We start from the raw sequence: 18610 nt of genomic DNA, 5'->3' as shown, positions 1-18610 counted from the left end.
TGAAAGGATGAATTCTGGTTGCTGTAAGTAATATTTTTATGAAGCTAAATTTCCCCAACATGATCAGCAATGTCTGTTAATGTGGGGCAAGTCCAGGTTTATCAGGTAGGGGCCTTGATCTAGAGCCCATTGAAGTCTATGAAAAGCCTCTTGCTCTTTTCCTGAACAACATATGACAACATTTGGTCCTTACTTAGGACCTTATTTAGAGTTGTTGCTGTTTTTCTACCTGGGCTATGTTTGTATCTAGCATGACAATGTTTAAAGTAATGGGCCATATCTGACTGAATTCATGAAAAGGTCCTGTATTCTCTGGCCTCAGGACTAAGTGAGTTTAGGGTGACCAGATGAGGGAAAGAAAAAATCAAGACACATGGGGGGGGGAGGAAAAAAAAAAAAAAGCCGAGTCAGACCCTGCCGGTGGAGCAAAAAAAAAAAAAAAAAAAGCACTGCCGATACAATACACCCCGAAATATCGGGACGTCTGGTCACCCTAAGTGAGTTTGACATGAGTCTTGTTAGAACTAAACTATTTCTTTAGTTATATCATTTCAGATGGTCATATATAGCTGAGTCTCACTTTTTAAACAAATGCAAGGTGAAATGGGGTCCACAGTCAACAGTGGAAAAGAACACTGATCAGGTCAGTGGCTTTTTCAGTTTTTAGCAGCGCACACAGAGGTGTGAAGAGCTCCCCCTATAACTCTTTCCATCCTTTCATTTGACTTGAGACTGGTGCAAAAACTTCTTCCCTATTTAATCAGCGGTTAGTCTTTCCTCTAAGCAATAAACCTAGGAAGTTGGTCTTGTCATCTACTTCTCTGGACGCTATGGTTTATTCTTCTAGAAGCAGCTTTGCTTTGGGGAGAGGGCACAGTGGCTTTCTTTCCTTAGGGCACGTCTTTACTGGCAATGTAAAAAAACCTACCTCCATGAGGGCATAGCTACCAGCGCTGAAACTTGCAGTGCTCAGAGGGGGTGTTTTTTCACACCCGAGCGAGAAAGTTGCAGCGCTGTAAAGTGCCAGTGTAGACAAACCCTTAGTCTGCTTGTAGTACTGAACACACCATTAGAATTCACCTGCCATTCTACAATCTGAAAAATATCACGATGCCTGGTCTCCTGACTCACACACCACCCCAAGCCCATCACAGGGCAGTAGGATAACTAGGCAGAGATGGGGCTAAGCCTAACGCCCCTTAGAGGTCCAGCCCTTAAAGGGCCAGCCCATGACCGTACCCACCTTGGTAATGCATGACTTTGCTGCATCTCAATCAAACAAGTCTCCTTTCAGCTCCTCGCATAAACCCAAATGGTTTGTCGTGCATATATTTCTAGCACACTCGCAGCTCTAGGAAACTGATGCATTGCCTGTGCCCCCTATGCTCTGGTTATTTGCATTTCCTCCATCTCCTCCTCTCCTCTCACTTGTCCTGACACAAGCAGACTGAGTTTATCAGTAATTTGATTCCCATTTCCAGAATGCTGTGAATCTGTCCCTCTGGCATAGGGGCTGCCCTTTCCTTTTATGTTGAACAAAGAAATGGTTTGGAGATAGGGTGTTAGCATTTTGGAAAGGTAGGGAAAATAGCTTTTCCACAAGCACAATACAGGCAGAATGTTATAAAACTGATACCTGTGGACACTGTGCTACTATATGGAATATAATAAAAATATGGCCTGATTCTCTGGTCAATTAGAGCAGCACCTACACATTGGGAATTCCTCCAATGGCATAGAGCCTTCATGGAGCTCCTATACCACCCTGCTCCTGGCATGTGTAGGGGTCACATTCAGGGAGAAGGGGGCATGGCCAATGCTTCGCTGGCCCACAACATCTATTTTTTTGTCTAAATGAGACTATCATTGCATGAGTGTGTACTGGAAGATTTATTTAATACATTTAGGAACTCTGTCAATGGCATACCAGGTATTAGTTATCTCAAGACTCCAAATACCTCATCTAATCATTTGGCAGATAGTTGAAATGCCAGCAGCAGCTTTCCTAGCATGATGTCTGCATTAGTTACACATCCCATTAGTGTGAGCACAACGCTGATGTGCTCAAATGTGAAGTTTGTGTAACTGAAAAAGTCAGCCCAAAATGAGAAACCTTGCTGCTCCATTGTTCCTTTTTCATTGAAAGTAGTGCAGCCTAGTGGCTTTGACAGAAAGTTACAACTAAATTGGCTCCTTAGATTTTGGAGATGAAAAAGATTTAAAAATATTGGATCTGCATGAACTGAGCTATCACATTTTCACAGTCTCTTACTAAATGTGCCTTTGTAATGTGGTTTGCACGAATGACAACATATTTCTAGTATTTTTTAATATTTATTTTTTCCCTAAGAATCTTTGAAAGAGATATTTATGCATTTTCAAAGTGTTGTTTCAGGATACTCTGATAACAGACTGATAGATTAGACAGCACTTTTATAGGCATGACTATTGGAAGAAGGTAAGTGGAAAATGGAGACAAAACACTGGAACATCCGGATCCTCAGATGTGACGAGAAGGGATTGACTCAGCTCAGAAGGTAGTTGGTGCTCAGAGGAGACTTTACGCCCACCTTGCTTTCCTCTGATCATCAAGATAGTCCCTGAGTGCACCTTAGAACCACCAGCTGCTCTAAGCTGCAGTGTTGTCAACTCTCATGATTTTAATGCAAGTCTCATAATATTCAGTGTTTTTCTTAAAGCCCCAGAGCTGGAAGCAAGAGATTGCATAAGGATCTCTGCTTCTGGTTAAGAAAACAAACAAACAAAAACACATCTGTAGCCCTCACTGTAGCAGAGAAAAGCTGGAAAATGTGATCCAAATGTACCTGAATAGCTCATAAACAAGAAGGCAAACAAAAATAACCCCACATTACTTATTTAAAAAAAAATAATGAATTTTAAGACAATTTCGTGGGGGGAGGGGGGAAAGGAGCTGACTCATGATTTTTGATTGCCTGGGGTTGGCTATACTGAAGTTATACCAGCTGCCAATATCTCCAACTGGGGGTGTTATACCAGCTAGGGATCACTGATGCATAGGGAGACTCTGGGATGCCCCCCCCCTTTACTGGCTGCAGAGAGGGGGAGTCGTGTAGGACCTGCTGTGGTAGCTCTGTGCCACCTGTCTGTCTTATTATGTTAGGATGATTTCTCTGTGGCTGGTTACTCTGACCCTAATTCAGCCCAGGATCTGGCTAACTGTGTAATCTGCCTTACTAAGGGGAGAAGAGAGGAAATCAAAGCAGTATAATGATAAAGAAGCAATCACACTGCCTTACAACATTATAGGTAAATCCTCCTTCCAAACACCATTTCTCCATTCACACAGGTTAATCCAGCACAGACAGACCAAGGACCTGAATCTGATCTGACTTTGGTTTCATTAATTAATTAATAATTACTTCAGAATGCTCACAAGTGAGGCACCTGACCTGGCTGAAAGAAAACACCTAACTCACAGATATATAATTATCAACCTCCAAGTCTCCAACTATTTGTCTGGTTTGAGTCTTGTTTCTTAAAGCTAGTTTCTCTAATACAGTTGTAATGTGATGTAAACCATGTCTGACTCAGGCACCAGTACTTTGTTCTGGGAATTCAGAAAACAACATTTCCCCTGCAAATTTTGTTTCATGTCATGTGTCTGACAGTAGATGAAGACTATGGCCCAGGTGGAAAAACAGATGAAAGAGAAGCAGTGAACTTTTTGTTCCACTGAAAGAATCTTGCCTAACCTCTGGCATTATTTTCTTCAACAAAGCCTTTCTGTTTTAAGCTAGAAATACTTAGGTGTTAAGAAATTATTACCAAAGAGGAAAGGAATCTAAAGGGTTGTTAGGGCATAAAATGTTTTGTTTGTTTGTTCTTAGACATGTGTCTCTGATTCTAAGCCTGATATTTTGCCGCCACACTGTCCTTGTTCCTTCCATGTAACTGCTATGATCTGGACCTAGGAGGTTTATATGTGGAGATAAGCTAGGTCTGTGCATAACACTTGTCTAATTGGCTATCACATGGAATCGTAGGGCCCAATCCTCAGAACTACCAAGCCCCTCACAGGACTGGTCCAATACTGAGGAGGGTGGGATGGTAGACTTCAGTATGCTATTTGCCTTATTAGGCATATGTAAAGTAGGGTTTCTTTTGCTAGAGTATGAATCCTTTTAAAGAAAGCAAGAGTCCCTGAAGGATTAGGAGTGAGATATTCTAGTTTTTGCAGTCACTGGTAAGACTAAACTGTTTGCTATGGGTGGATAAAATAGAGTTTTGGTTTAAGTGTAGACATACCCTTAGATTTATTTCCGTGCAAGGCTGTGGAGGCTGAGTTGAAGGAGTCTGGAATTTCTGGTAGCTATTCTTTTAAATATTTTGGGATTGAATTTTCAAGCAATTTTTAAAGCACTTTTTTAACGAATCAGATTGCTCTAGTAAGGATTTTTATCTTTAAGTTACTGATATGTACTTAGCACCTGAACTTCACCTTACTGAAAGTGCTTTTTTGCCTGGAATATACAGAATAAGTAAGCCAGGTTGTAGTAAACAAAACGGACAAAACAGAATAATGCACTCATGCAGTGTCACAAAGTGTATGAACCAGCTCTAAGAAATCCTCAGGGTGGGGTGCAGAACCCTCAGAGATGCTAGTCACCCCCAAAGGATGCTGGGAGAAGTGCACAAGAGGAGTGAGTGAGTTCAGGGGAGGATGTTCCATGTACAACCCTTAGATCTGCAGAAATTGTGAGGAGGCCTTGCCGCACTCTCCCTAAAGCAATTTGGGAAGAAATCTAAAGATGGGTGTACAAGTGACCATTGTTTCAGATGCCCTCTTTGACAACTCCCACGGGTATTTTGGGAGTTTGTTTGATTGTGCCTTCCATTTTTTTGTTGTGCACTAATTAAATATGGGCAGCCCAATGTAAGTGAAATTGTGAAAATAATTTTGTGGTCTCCAAGTTTCAGATGAAGTAAACAAAAATGAGTGAGTTATGACAGAAAGTCATTCACATTAGTTCTGAGATATGTTATGCAGAATAATGCCTATCAAGAAGTGCAATATGCATATGTCTGTATGTATATTGAGGTGATTAGTGACAATATAAACTGCAAACATGAAATGGTTATTAATGCTATCAGATCAAAAGAATCAACCTGTATGTCTTCCAATGTAAGAATGACAAAAGCAAATAATTTCAGTGTTAGAATCATGAAAGTAAATAATTAGAGTAAATGTTAAAGAATACTGCTGGACACATATTATAACTCTGCCATCCTACTTTAAGAAAAGCTGCAATTGGCTAATTTGAAAAAATGTGTACATTAAAAATATTAAATCTATATTTAACTTCTATGCATGTGAGGCAGTCTGGACAAAAAGAGGGTGCCTTAAGCATAGGATGGGACAAAATCACGACTGATCCATCCCAGAACAATGATTTTAACAAGAATGCAAACTGGATGCGTCACAGTGTTTTACCAGCAGCGGGAGTTCTAAGACAGGCTACTGGGAAATATTAAAAACACAACCTGCACTCTGAAGAAAATGAGGGGAACAACCACAGGAGAAAACAACTAGTCAAAGTAAGTAAAAGGCCAGCCTTGCCTGAGACAGAAAACTGACAAATGTGTCAATTTATATAATGCTTTAGTAACATGAACTGGTTATAGGTTGAGGCTGCTGAAGCACTGTGACGCGTGTAACGTGGCCTGTGGGACCACTGAGCCCTCCAAACGCACCAACCTGGGCTGCCTCTCACATGTGACGCTAATGTCATGCTACAAACCTCTCATCGGCACTGCACTTACACAGCCATCCACAGGCAGGGACACACTCAACTGAGTTACATGAATGCTTTCCCCAGCCACTCATGAACCATCAATAAAGAGAGGTCTTGGCCAATTCCCTCCAGCTCCCCAGTCTTGCACCCCAGAACTGTACCATCTTGCACTGGTCAGAAGCTTGGCTAATGTAAACTCATTACCTAGTAGTTCATTGCTTCTTCATAGGAAAGTGGACGTGCACCAGCCTTTGTAACCTGAGCTGAGATTCCCTTAGCCTTTCAATCAAAAACACACTGTTTTAGGTAAAATATAAAACAAATTTATTAACTACAGAAAGATAGATTTTAAGTGATTATAAGTAGCAGGCATAGAGATCAAAGTTGGTTACCTTAGAAACGCAGCCTGAATTCTAATGTAAACAGACTAAGCAAGATTTGAATCAAGCAATGTCTCACCCTAACAAATGGTTACAGTTCTTCAATACACAGAGTAGACCACTTTCCAACCTGGGACCAAACTTCCCCAGTTCAAAGTCTTTTTCTTGCAGACATTCTCCCAGGTGTTGAGATGGGGGAGTGGAGGGAGGAGAGGAGAGGCCAGTGATGATGTATGTCACTCTCTCATACTTTTTTCCAGCTGCTAGAAAGACGCTTGCTGTGAGGTGGGTTAACTTGCCCCCATGGCATATGTGCCTTCTCTGAGAAGGGATAGTGAATTGTGTGTTGATGAGCCATTAAGGACCCTCTGGCAGGTGATGGCTACTCCTTTGTTACAACTGAAAGGCTGGCTGTGGGCGTACCTAACCTCACAACATATTTCAGTAACACATGCAGAAATACTCCATAACTTCACATACAATGATAGCACATACAATCCAACAGGATATTAATGTTCAACAGATCAAGGCTTTTAAAATGATACCTCACAAGGCATAATTTGTACAGAACATATCATAATTATATGACAGTAGTGAATATGGGAGTTCCAGGGTGCTACTTTGAGGTACAGAGTGTCACAAGCACATAGGAGCATAGCAAACCAGTTCAGATAAAATAAGAAATGCCCCAAAATTCAGCCTACGATGACCATATTTTTCCAAAGGGAAAATAGGACACCCCATGGGGCTGGCCTGAGATCCCTCTTCCCTTGGCACATGGGGCCAGACCGACTGCCCCCAGCTGCTCATCTACGCAGGGTCGGCTGGAGGCCCTCTTCTCCCCCCGCACGTTTGGGGCTGGCCTGAGACCCCCTGCCACCCACCTGCACAGGGACAGTCCGGCTCGAGCCGCTCTCCCAAGTGCTCCCTCCCGCGTGGGGCTGGCACTCACCACCCCTGCCCAGCATGTTCTTCTGTGCCCCATTAGGGCTCGCGCCCCCCCCCTTTTGTTGTTGTTGCAAAACTGCATTTGTCCCTTTTGTTCTTGCCAGCTGATGATCGGTTGGCAAGAGCAAACGGGACAAATGCCCAGTTTTGCCAAAAAAGTCAGGACGGCTGGGACAGGGCTTAAAAAGTGACTGTCCCAGACAAAATGGGACGTATGGTCCCTACCTACTTCAACCCAAATTCAAATGAACTGAATGCATAAAAGTTTTTAAAAGTTCAGATAAGTATCTTCCTTTCTTTTCCACGATATTAAACAGCCTCCTAATTTTGATTAAATCCATCTCAGTGTCTCAATAGATGGGAGAAACTCTAATTTACTAAAATTCCTAATCTTACCTAGGATGAGAGGAGGTACCTTTGACCACGAGAAGCCCTACACCAGGTAATAGCTGAATACAGTAGCCAGCCAGAGCATGGCAAAGAGAGCATCAGACTTGAGACCTCGCTGAGGCCCTGACCGATACCAGGAACCCAGCCAATTAGAATATTGCTGCACGAAGAATATCTGCTGAAGATCAGGGGGAGGAAGCTGAGGAGTTAGGCAGTAGGCTGGAGACCCAAGAGGTCGAGAAAGTTGGTGTGCATAGAGCTGTTGGGGATTAGGGAGTGGGAGTTGAGCTGCCGAGGGCTCATGGAAAAAAGGGAGATAACATACTGAGCTGGTTCTGAAAGAATGGAAGGAGAAAGGTCAGAGGCAGGAAGGAGAGAAAAAGAGGACCTCAATGGTTTCTGAAACACATTCAAATTTGGGGGAGCTTCTCCAGAGGAAATCTCATAACTAAGGATAAGATTTTGTCATGGAGGTCACGGATTCCACAACTCTCAGGGATCTCTGTGACATTTTCCACTTCAGCCCCATGCCCTGGGGCGGTGAGGCTGGAGTTGACAGCCGGAGGAGGCACCGGAGATGTCAGCCACCTGTGGGCGACGGGGTCCCCGGAGCAGTCAGATGCTGCAGGCGGCAGGGGCCCAGAGTTCTGAGACTCCGACCCTGGAGCTCTCTCAGCTGCTACAGGTGGTGAGGGTCCTGCAGCTGTCAGCTGCTGTGGGCGCAGGGATCCCAGAGCTCTGAACCACCATGGGTGGCAGGGGCCACAGAACTCTCAGCTACCGAGGGTGGCAGGAGCCCTGAAGCTGTCAGCTGCTGTGGGGGTGCTGGGGCTATCACTCCCCCCCATGGGGTTCGGGCTTCAGTCGTTCCCCCATTAACCACCCCATTTATTTTTAGTAAAAGTCACAGACAGGTTGGAGGCTTCCGTGAATTTCTGTTTATTGCCTGCAACGTGTCCGTGACTTTTAATAAACATAACTGTGACAAAATCTTATCCTTACTCATAACCTTTTGAGGTTTGAACATCATGAAAACTGATGTCTTTTACTTGTCACTAAATCTAAACATAAGCTCAGCACCTTACAGTCAGGCTAGTGCATTTGCCCACTGCCCTCTGTGCCAAAGAAATATTCACAACTAATATTGTAACAAATGCCTAGTACCTGGGGCTTCACAGTTGTCACTTCAGAACCGCATGGGAACAGCGGGGCAGAACTCAGATCATTCTGCTTCAAGACATTGCTTCAGCTAAGCACAAGTATCTATTCAGTGAAGCACTTAAGTACTTAATTTTAAGCATGCACTTAAGTCCCATTGAACATGTGCTTAAGTCCCATTAATGTCAATCTGATGAGTTTCCATTAGCTGTTAGTGGGATAGAGCCTATGATTTTGTAAAATAAATTCATTAGAGTGAGTAGTTCTGATTCTGTCCAGCAGAGGGCTGTGATCTACAATATTTTACATTTATATAGTACCTTTCACCAGAGGCGATCCAAGCAGTTTACAAAGTTTTGGGGGAATAATTTGTTCTTTAGATAATAATTCACACTTCCAGAATCTGATGGACAAAATTAAAACGTTTGAGTTCTAATGGAAACAGCCTGGGGAACTGAGCCCCTGACAGAGCTAAGTAACGCGCTTTAGGTCAACCACCACATCAATTATAGAACTGATAAGAACTGAGAGCCCAGCTCTCTGAACTCTTTGACTGCTGGTCTAACAGCTAAATAACGCTGACTTCATTTTACTAGAACTTATATATAACCTATATGCTCAAATAAAAATATCTGACATAAAACCAATGACTCTTCAAAGAACAGCACATATATATGGATCCTTAAATGTTTTCTTGTTGCATTTTTTCTATTATCCACATGGTGGAGCATCAGACAACAAATATTTTGTTGCTATGTGCCCTCAACATAGATGTGAAATGGAGATGCTCAAGAACTTGACACATAAACCACTTATATAATTATATGCTCTGGAAACTGCTGTTGTAATTTACATGATTGACTAGATCAGTCACCAGTAAAGGGAGAGAAAATACCCTCAAATTGTAAAAATCCAAACTTAAAAAAATATATATGATCAATTGAGGAAATAGTAACATTTTACATGGATCATGCTTCATCCCAGTGATGAAATATAACACACTTTATTTATTCATTTCAGTATTTAAAATGTGCCTCTCCAGCATATTCCAATTTGCCTAGCCAAAGTCCTCAGAAATTAATATATATTCACACACCTATATAGCCTATCCAAAGATCTAGAAAGTCAGTTTCTAATCCACATACCTAGATTTGATTAGATCACTCCACCTATGACTGAAACTCAGCCACCATTGGAGTGGAATATGGCAGCTGCTTAATAATGCAGTGTAACACTGCACAACATTTTTTTGGGTAGCAGCTGAAGAATAGCTAACTGAAATTATCTTTTATAGTCAAAGGCCTTCCAAGTGTTAATTAACTTATCAATTGGAATGCATTTGGTACACTTAATAAGAATGCTACTGCCTGGAAAAAAATACCCTTTGCTTTTATACAGTGCCTAACATACTGGTTTTCAACCTTTTTTCATTTGAGGACCCTTAAATTTTTTTGAATGGAGGTCTGGACCCCTTTGGAAATTTTAAATATAGTCTGTGGACCCCAGGTTGGAAACCACTGTTCTATGGTAACGACAACCTTTCACGGACCCCTTAGACATAGTCTGTGGACCCCCAGAAGTCTGTGGACCTTAGGTTGAAAACTGCTGACCTAACACAATTGGAGCCTGAGTCTTGGCTGGCCCTTTGGCATTACTGTAATAAACATGATTAATAAAAGGTGATTCTTTTTTCATATTTGTTTTGTTGTCAAATTCCCGCAAAATTACTTGTGTTTTTATGATACTTTGCAGAATGTTCTTCCCAATTCCTTGAAAAATCTCACTTACCCCCTCAGCCAGAGTGAATACATAGATAAATAGTTATACAGGCAAACAAAACAGTGAAAGTTTTTTCCTTATCGTTTCCATCAAGGTGCAGAGTGGGAAAGTAGATTTTGTGGCCCAGCTGGTGAATTTTGCAGGGCTGCTGTGATAGCCTAGTTACCATTAGTCTCATCTGCCCGCCTTGCCTTTGTGCTGGCTATTTTCCACTAGATGTCGCTCCTGGTCTCCTTTTACTCTGCACTGCTAAAGGAGAAACTGGCTTCTCCCACCTCAGCAGGTTAATAATCCACTTAGCAATGACTAGATCCTTAGCTCAGAGACTTGTTGCATCAGTGATGGGCAGTGCTTCAGCAGCCAAAGGACTAAGCTGAGAAGATTTTTCAGTAAGATATCGATCAAATGGTGCAAAGGCAACAAACGTGGCTTTCTTGTGGGTCCTTAGAACGTCACAACATTTGTTTTGTTGAATTGTCCCTGAAAATGTTCATTGTTTCTTTTTGTGCAGTGCCTCTCCCCCAGTCAAATTTCATTGTATTCAGTTACAATCAAAAGGCTATTTTTGCACTGAAAATACAAATTCTTGCCTGTCAAAGTGATCCTCACTTAAAAAATTAGCCCCCCCCTTTTTTTTTTGCTTAGAAAAGTGCCTGACTTTGTTTTTAAAAAAGTGTGCACCATAGTGACATGTTCATAAAACTGGAGCCATTGTCACGTTCGAAGAAAAATCTGCTTTTCGAGTAGCCTTGCATTTTATTACAGGTATTTCACATGCTCCACTAGCTTTACTACTGGGCCCCACCATTCCCTCAAGAGGAAGAGTGGGATGAGGTGGGGACGGAGTGGGGAAGTGACAAGGCTCTTGTCCCTGTCCCTGAGAATGTCAATTACTTGTTGGCAGGGGAGAGTGGGAAGACTAAGGACCTCAGCCTGTGTGTGTCTGTGACTGGTATGGCTCCATCTGGTTAAGTTGGGGGGTGCAGTCAGGGCATGTGCCCTCACACTGGGTGTTGCCCACACGATCTATTCAGACCAGCAGACATTAGACAGGAAAAACAAGGCGAGCCCAAGGGCACATATATCCCGGTGGGTGCATCTTCTTTCCCTGCGCCCCTGGGGGCAGGGAGAGACACGCCCCCCGCCAAAGGACACTGGTGGTGCCACTGCTGCCTAGTTTCCCTGCAGGGGATGGGCAATTTGAAAATGCGGCAGCCTATGGGGGTGTCCCTGGGACGTGGCCGATTTCCCCTCCCAGCCCTGCACCCGCCGGCTCCAGGCCCCGCGTCAGCGGCTTGGCTGTGGGTTTTCCATGGCTGGGCAGCTTGTGCCTGGGGAACAGCGAGGCGGAATCGCGCCCCTTACCGCCATGGAAACGTGCTGGAGTAAGGGAGGGGGCCCTCACTGCAGGGGCGGGACGGGGCTCTGCAAGCTCCCGCTCCGGGGGGGGCGGGGGCGGCAATCAGGGGCCGCTGGTGACACCCGCGCGGATTTACCCCTTCGCACGCGGCGGGCGCGCGCGGCATTTAACTCGCGCTCCCGGGCAGGCAGCTCCGCGCCGGTCTTAGCAGCTCGTGCGCACTAGGGTAGCAGCCGGCGGGCGGGCTCGAAGGCGGCGCTTTGTGACGGCAGCGGGGTTCGGGGCGGAGCCGCCGCCGCCTGCGATATAAGGGGCGAGTCCGGCGGGCGCCCCGCGCAGTGGCGAGCGGCGGGGCCGGGCGGGAGTTGGGCTGGCCATGGAGTTACTGCGGACTATCGCTCACCAGCCGGGGAGCAGCACCGGCGGCCCCAAGGGGGGCGAGCCGGGGCTGGGCAGAGCTTGCGGCGGGGAAGCCCGGCGCAAGAAGCCGCTGGAGGAGCAGCCGCAGCATCACCACTCGCAGGCTGCCCCCGAGGTCTCCCGGATTATCACCGACCCCGGCACGGGCAAGCGCTACTGCCGCGGCAAGGTGCTCGGCAAGGTAAAGGACCGGCGCCTGCAGCCTCCGCCCCCGGGGCTCCGGAAAGCGACTCGCATGGCTCGCTGCGGGGAGCAGCCAGCCAGGCATCTCTGCTCCCTTCCCGCAGCGGGGCCGAGCGCGGCATGGTCCTCCCTCGAGCCGGGCAGGAGTGTCCTGCCCCACCCCTTTCCCTGCATGTCAGTTCGCGTGGTCATCTGCTGCATGCTGCGAATTCCCCCCTTGGCAGCCGCAGGCCCGCCTGGGTGGCTGGCTGGCTTGGCGGACTCGCTCTGATCCAGCGCGGTGGAAGTGATGCCCTGTGAATGTCTAAAACTGGATCGGATCTCCTTGTCTGTGTAAACGGGAGCATTTGAAGTATGCTATGTTAAACTGGTCCTCTCTGCCCCACCTCTTATCCCTGGATCTCCCATTTCCTCCATCCCTAAAATTGTGTTTTCTCATGTCATGGCTATAAAATAGCTTTGATTTGGGAGCCGCCCTCCTCCCCCCACACAATGAGGTGGGGGTCTGTCTGCTACCGAAATGCCAAATGCAGAGGCAATTACACCGACCCCCTACTCTTGCAAGCTTCTTGAGTAATTAAATCCAGCAGATGACTGATTAAATGAGGAACCTCTTTCATACCATCCTTAATTGCCTTTTTTTTGGTATATCTCTCTAGGGTGGATTTGCCAAATGTTATGAGATGACAGATTTGACAACGAACAAAGTCTATGCTGCAAAAATCATTCCTCACAGCAGAGTAGCTAAGCCTCATCAAAGGGAAAAGGTGTGTGCATGAGTGACTCTTGTTCAAAAAATCTCTTTGTGTGCTGCATGGCCCTTCCCTCTTTAGAAATGTCTGCTGGCGTTAGCAATCTCCTCAGCCAAGGTTGCAAGGCTAATAAGCTTTTCTTGTGTCTTGTTCTTTAGATTGATAAAGAGATTGAGCTGCACAGAATGCTTAATCACAGGCATGTTGTACAGTTTTACCACTACTTTGAGGACAAAGAGAATATTTACATTCTTCTGGAGTACTGCAGTAGAAGGGTGAGCATCAACTGGGAGAAATCCAGTATTCACTTACCTGGGATCTGCAACTAATGTAAATATATAATATGTGAAAGGTGTTTCTCATAGCTTCTTTAGGGGTCATTTCTCCTTGCTTTTTATTTAAAAGTGAAACCTACTTGAGAACTTTAATTCACCTCTTTGTGTGTGGGTTTTTTTGCAGTCTATGGCTCACATCTTGAAAGCAAGGAAGGTATTGACGGAACCAGAAGTGCGATACTACCTCAGGCAGATAGTGTCGGGGCTAAAATATCTTCATGAACAGGAAATCTTGCACAGAGACCTTAAACTAGGTAAGTCATTTTCCCCTCATTGATTGCAAAAAGCACTGCTTCCAGCAATGGGGCACTTAGCAGACTGATAGCTCAATTGATAGAATCACCTCAGTCTTTTTCTACAATGGAAACCTGGAGCACTTAAGTAATGACATTAAGTATTCATAAAAAAAAAAGGTTGGCTGTCTACTGGCTTTTGTTAGTGTGACTCAGCACTAGTGGCTAATGCATCCCTATCTTGCAAGGAAGGGATTCACTTTTTATTTTTTATTTTTTTGGGTCTAGGTAATTTCTTCATTAATGAGGCCATGGAACTAAAAGTAGGCGACTTTGGTTTGGCAGCAAGGTTGGAACCGCTGGAACACAGAAGGAGGTAGGAGCCTCAAGAATGTTTAAGGAACAGCATTAATCCAAACTGGACTCTAAAAATTAGAGGAATACAAAGTTCAACTAACTGCTGCAGGGATCAGAACTTTCCCCCTCCTGTAAAAGCACTGCAGTATGTGCTGGGTGGCTTGTTGCTCTGGACACTTAAATACTGGCCAATGCCAGAGGCAGGATGTGTGACTCAATGTTGCAATGATGTACCTAGTAGGGCTTTTCCTGTATATTGAAGACTGTAAATAGGAATGTTGGTAACAGTGCAAACATGATTCACACTCTTGCATCTTGCATCTGAAGAAGTGAGGTTCTTACCCACGAAAGCTTATGCTCCCAATACTTCTGTTAGTCTTAAAGGTGCCACAGGACCCTCAGTTGCTTTTTACATGATTCACACTGCTTTTTGAGAGCTTCTAAATTCCTGCCCAAATCTAATGGCGGGGGTAAACTGCCCAATGGAAACACCCCTACATTTCTTCTCTGGGTTAATATACTGAGTCCTGTTCTCATTCTGAATCCTGATCTCTTTGATTTGCAGAACAATCTGTGGCACACCAAATTACCTCTCTCCAGAAGTCCTCAACAAACAAGGACATGGATGTGAATCTGACATATGGGCCTTAGGTTGCGTAATGTAAGTATCACTTCAAAGACTCAAAGCTGTCTTGATAATATACTTAGGGTTTAAAGGAGAGGCAATGACTGGGTGAACACAATGCCTGAAGTCTGCCTAACCTATGAATATAACACATGAATTATCAAAGCAACCTTCTTGCTAAGAAATGGGCTGCTAATTTAAAGGGGCTTTAAAAAAACCAACCCTATATTTTGAAGTGTTTTTGCATTTACTCAAGTACTGAGCCTCTTTTATTCCTCTTAAACAGGTACACAATGCTGTTAGGAAGACCCCCCTTTGAGACTACAAACCTTAAAGAAACCTACAGATGTATAAGGGAAGCAAGATACACTCTACCATCATCTCTATTGGCACCTGCAAAGCACTTAATAGCTAGCATGTTGTCAAAAAATCCCGAGGACCGGCCCAGTTTAGATGATATAATTCGACATGACTTTTTCTTACAGGTTTGTACTGTGTGGCTTTCTGGTTCAGAATGTTGCATTATTCTAAGTGCACATCACAGTCTAAGTATTGGCTTCTACATTTCATTTCCACAGGGCTTTACACCAGATCGACTCTCTTCTAGCTGTTGTCACACTGTTCCTGACTTCCACTTGTCAAGTCCAGCTAAGAATTTCTTCAAAAAGGCAGCTGCTGCTCTGTTTGGTGGTAAAAAGGAAAAAGCAAGATACTTTGATACACATAGTAAGTATATTAGAATTATACTTGTGTATATAGCTTGCTTACACTTCGTGTTAACTAGTGATACATCTACAAGATGTAAAAACAGCATTTGCATTTACCCAAGTATAATACTGTAAACTGTTAATTTACATCACTGAACTGTCTTGTCCTTGTCATATTCATATTGATCTGCATGCTACTAGGTTTAGGCAGATGTAGCCCATAGTCTACATTCCCAATTTACATAGGGAAATGTTTCTTATATATACCAGCAAGCTTTTTATTGGGCCATAATCTACTGTTTCTGTTAACTACACTCTTAGTCTCAAGGTAGAAATGCCATTATACGTAATGATGGCTAGGAGTATGCCACAGGTGGGAGAGAATGCACTGCAAGAAGAGAGAATTGAGTTGTTTACACATTCCATCCTTGTTTGTAGCTAATGTTGTTGTGAGGTATTTATCTTATTAGGTATTGCAAAAACATTTTTAGATATGCTGTTAAATATTTGGCTTTTTTAAATTATAGATAGACTAACTAAAGAGGATGAAGAAATCTACAAACTTAGACATGATTTGAAAAAGACATCGATAACCCAACAGCCCCACAGACACAGAACGGATGAGGTATAGTCAAACTGATGAACTACAATGGGATGGGGTAGTAATAACTGATACTTGGCATGAATTCATAATTGAGATTTATATTTCCTAACCACACTTAAATGATTAGCACTTATATGGTAGTGACTGTTGTAAGAGGGCTTAGGCATGTTTTGCCACACTGGTATGTAGTAGCCTTTAGTATTTGTATAGAGTCTCTCTAAGTCTTCAGAATTTATTACTCTATCCTTCTAGAATCTAGCTTTATCTGTGCACCATTCTGCACAAATTTTAAAGGGATGCTGGCAGGCATTTCTCCTAATACTCCAAATATAAGGACTTACATTTTTATAACAACTAATTCTTCATAGAATGCCAATGAAATTATTGGGATTTTAATGTTCACATGCAGTGTGTGCAACCCAAACACTGCAGCATTTTGTGAGTTCATGAACTAGAGAGTAACCAGTTTTGCTACATTGTCCAGGTATTGTGAAATGCAAGACCTGAACAGCATAAATAAACTACATGTTATTGTCCTGATAATGTTCCTTCATACTTGTTAGGAAGCAGACACTAGATCTCCTAAAATTATTTAACTGTCAATTGGCATTGCCAGGATCAGTCTTTAATATGAGAGCTATACAAAAGCTCTCTGTGTGAACCTTGCCTTGCCTTATTGATTCTTAAATGTATAATTTCTTCTTGTAGGAGACCCAGCCTCCTAACATTACAGCAGCCAAACCTGGAACTCTAGCAGAGACCAAACAGATTGGAGACTCCATTCGAATGATAGTTAGAGGAACTCTAGGAAGCTGCAGCAGTAGCAGTGAATGTAAGTAGAACATTAATGGAGTTCAAGATGGGGTTTTCTTGTTAAATCATAACATGCAAAACAGTAAAAACAAGCATAAAAGAAAACAGTGGATTTCAGCCTTAGAACACATTTCTTCCCATTCCTAAAACTAAACGTTGGTTGCAATTCTTCATTCTGAAAACTAACCTTAAGAGGCTGACAAAGCTGGATTTATTTAGACTAAGGTGTAGATGGTGGGTGTGTTACATTATGCAGATAATTCAGGATTTGGCAACAGTTCTGCTCTTCTTTTTCAGGTTTGGAAGACAGTACCATGGGAAGTGTTGCTGATACAGTTGCAAGGGTACTGCGAGGTTGTCTTGAGAACATGCCAGAAGCAGATAGTATTCCCAAAGAACAGCTGACAGCATCTTTCCAGTGGGTTACAAAATGGGTTGACTACTCGAACAAATACGGCTTTGGTTACCAGCTGTCAGACCACACTGTGGGTGTTCTTTTCAACAATGGAGCACACATGAGCCTTCTACCAGACAAAAAGTAAATGCCTCCAAATTATTAGAAATTGACAATTCACGAAGATGAGTCTGCCTTAAATTTTATGCTTGAACATACCTGTAATTGTTGGGTTTATTTTTTCCCTTGTCCGGCAGAACAGTCCACTACTATGCTGAGCTAGGCCAGTGCTCTGTCTTTCCAGCTACAGATGCTCCTGAACAATTCATCAGCCAAGTAACTGTTCTGAAATATTTCTCTCACTACATGGAGGAGAACCTTATGGATGTAAGTACAACTCAAATTCTGAAAGGCCACTGAAGGCAATGAACTTGCAGTAAACATGAGCTAACATGGTGGCTTTGTGCTCTTTTTTCCCCCCCTAGGGAGGGGATCTGCCCAGTGTAACTGATGTTCGCAGACCCAGGCTTTACCTCTTACAGTGGCTAAAATCTGACAAAGCGTTAATGATGCTCTTCAATGATGGCACACTTCAGGTAAATACTTCTAGGATGGTGTTAAGTGAATGTGTGCCTGATACTCTTGCGCAGATGAACTTGTGACTTTCCTTTAGAGTCCTGCATCTGAAGGTTGACAGGAGAAAATATATAACAATTCTTATCTTTTTTGCAGGTGAACTTTTATCATGATCACACAAAAATAATCATCTGTAACCAAAGTGAGGAGTATCTCCTTACCTACATCAATGAAGATAGGATATCAACAACATTTCGACTGACAACACTTCTGATTTCTGGATGTTCATTGGAACTAAAACACAGAATGGAATATGCACTGAACATGTTGCTGCAAAGATGCAACTAAAAGACTATCTCTTCTTAAACCAAAAGGACTCTTTTCACTGTGAAATCTACAGTGGAGGCAGTGGAGCGACTAGTATGTTGATGATGGATGAGTGGTGGTACGAAAACTATACTCTCGTAGTGTGCTGGGCTGGGACCAGACAGACCTAATCCTACTTTGTTGGACTCATGAAACAGTGTGACAAGGAGTTCTTTGGAATATAGCTTTCTTGCTTCACACATGTTTAAAGGCTTGACTGAAGTTCAGCAGAGTGACTTCTAGTTCTGTAGGGAGCAGTTCTAATGGAGGACTTAAAACTGTGAATATGCATCTGGAAGGGGAGGGAGGGGAGAGCTCCATGTTGTGGAATAGCTGTAATGAGCAGGTTTTGGCTGCTTAAAACTGTGAACTATGGCCATAACTTCCTTATTTTTCAAGAACTAGCCACTTGTGGCTGGCAAAGTGCATTCCTTGTTAATAATTTTTTATTTATTA

The 18610-nt window shown here is 43.4% G+C and overlaps 1 protein-coding gene across 1 annotated transcript; it reads left to right on the top strand.

Moving 5' to 3' along the window:
* Positions 1-12165: 12165 nt before the first annotated feature.
* On the top strand, positions 12166-18136 carry PLK2 (polo like kinase 2). The gene is made up of 14 exons (XM_065406363.1): positions 12166-12390; positions 13052-13159; positions 13303-13419; positions 13604-13733; positions 14001-14088; positions 14635-14730; positions 14981-15179; positions 15273-15420; positions 15929-16026; positions 16714-16837; positions 17116-17356; positions 17470-17599; positions 17698-17808; positions 17945-18136. The coding sequence occupies exons 1-14, from the start codon at positions 12166-12168 to the stop codon at positions 18134-18136; spliced, it is 2007 nt and encodes a 668-aa protein (XP_065262435.1).
* The last annotated feature ends 474 nt before the right edge of the window (positions 18137-18610 follow it).

Source organism: Emys orbicularis, chromosome 6, assembly GCF_028017835.1.
Source record: "Emys orbicularis isolate rEmyOrb1 chromosome 6, rEmyOrb1.hap1, whole genome shotgun sequence".
NCBI lineage: Eukaryota > Metazoa > Chordata > Testudines > Emydidae > Emys > Emys orbicularis.
Note: the sequence above shows the minus strand (reverse complement) of the source record. Positions and strands in the feature narration are given on the sequence as shown.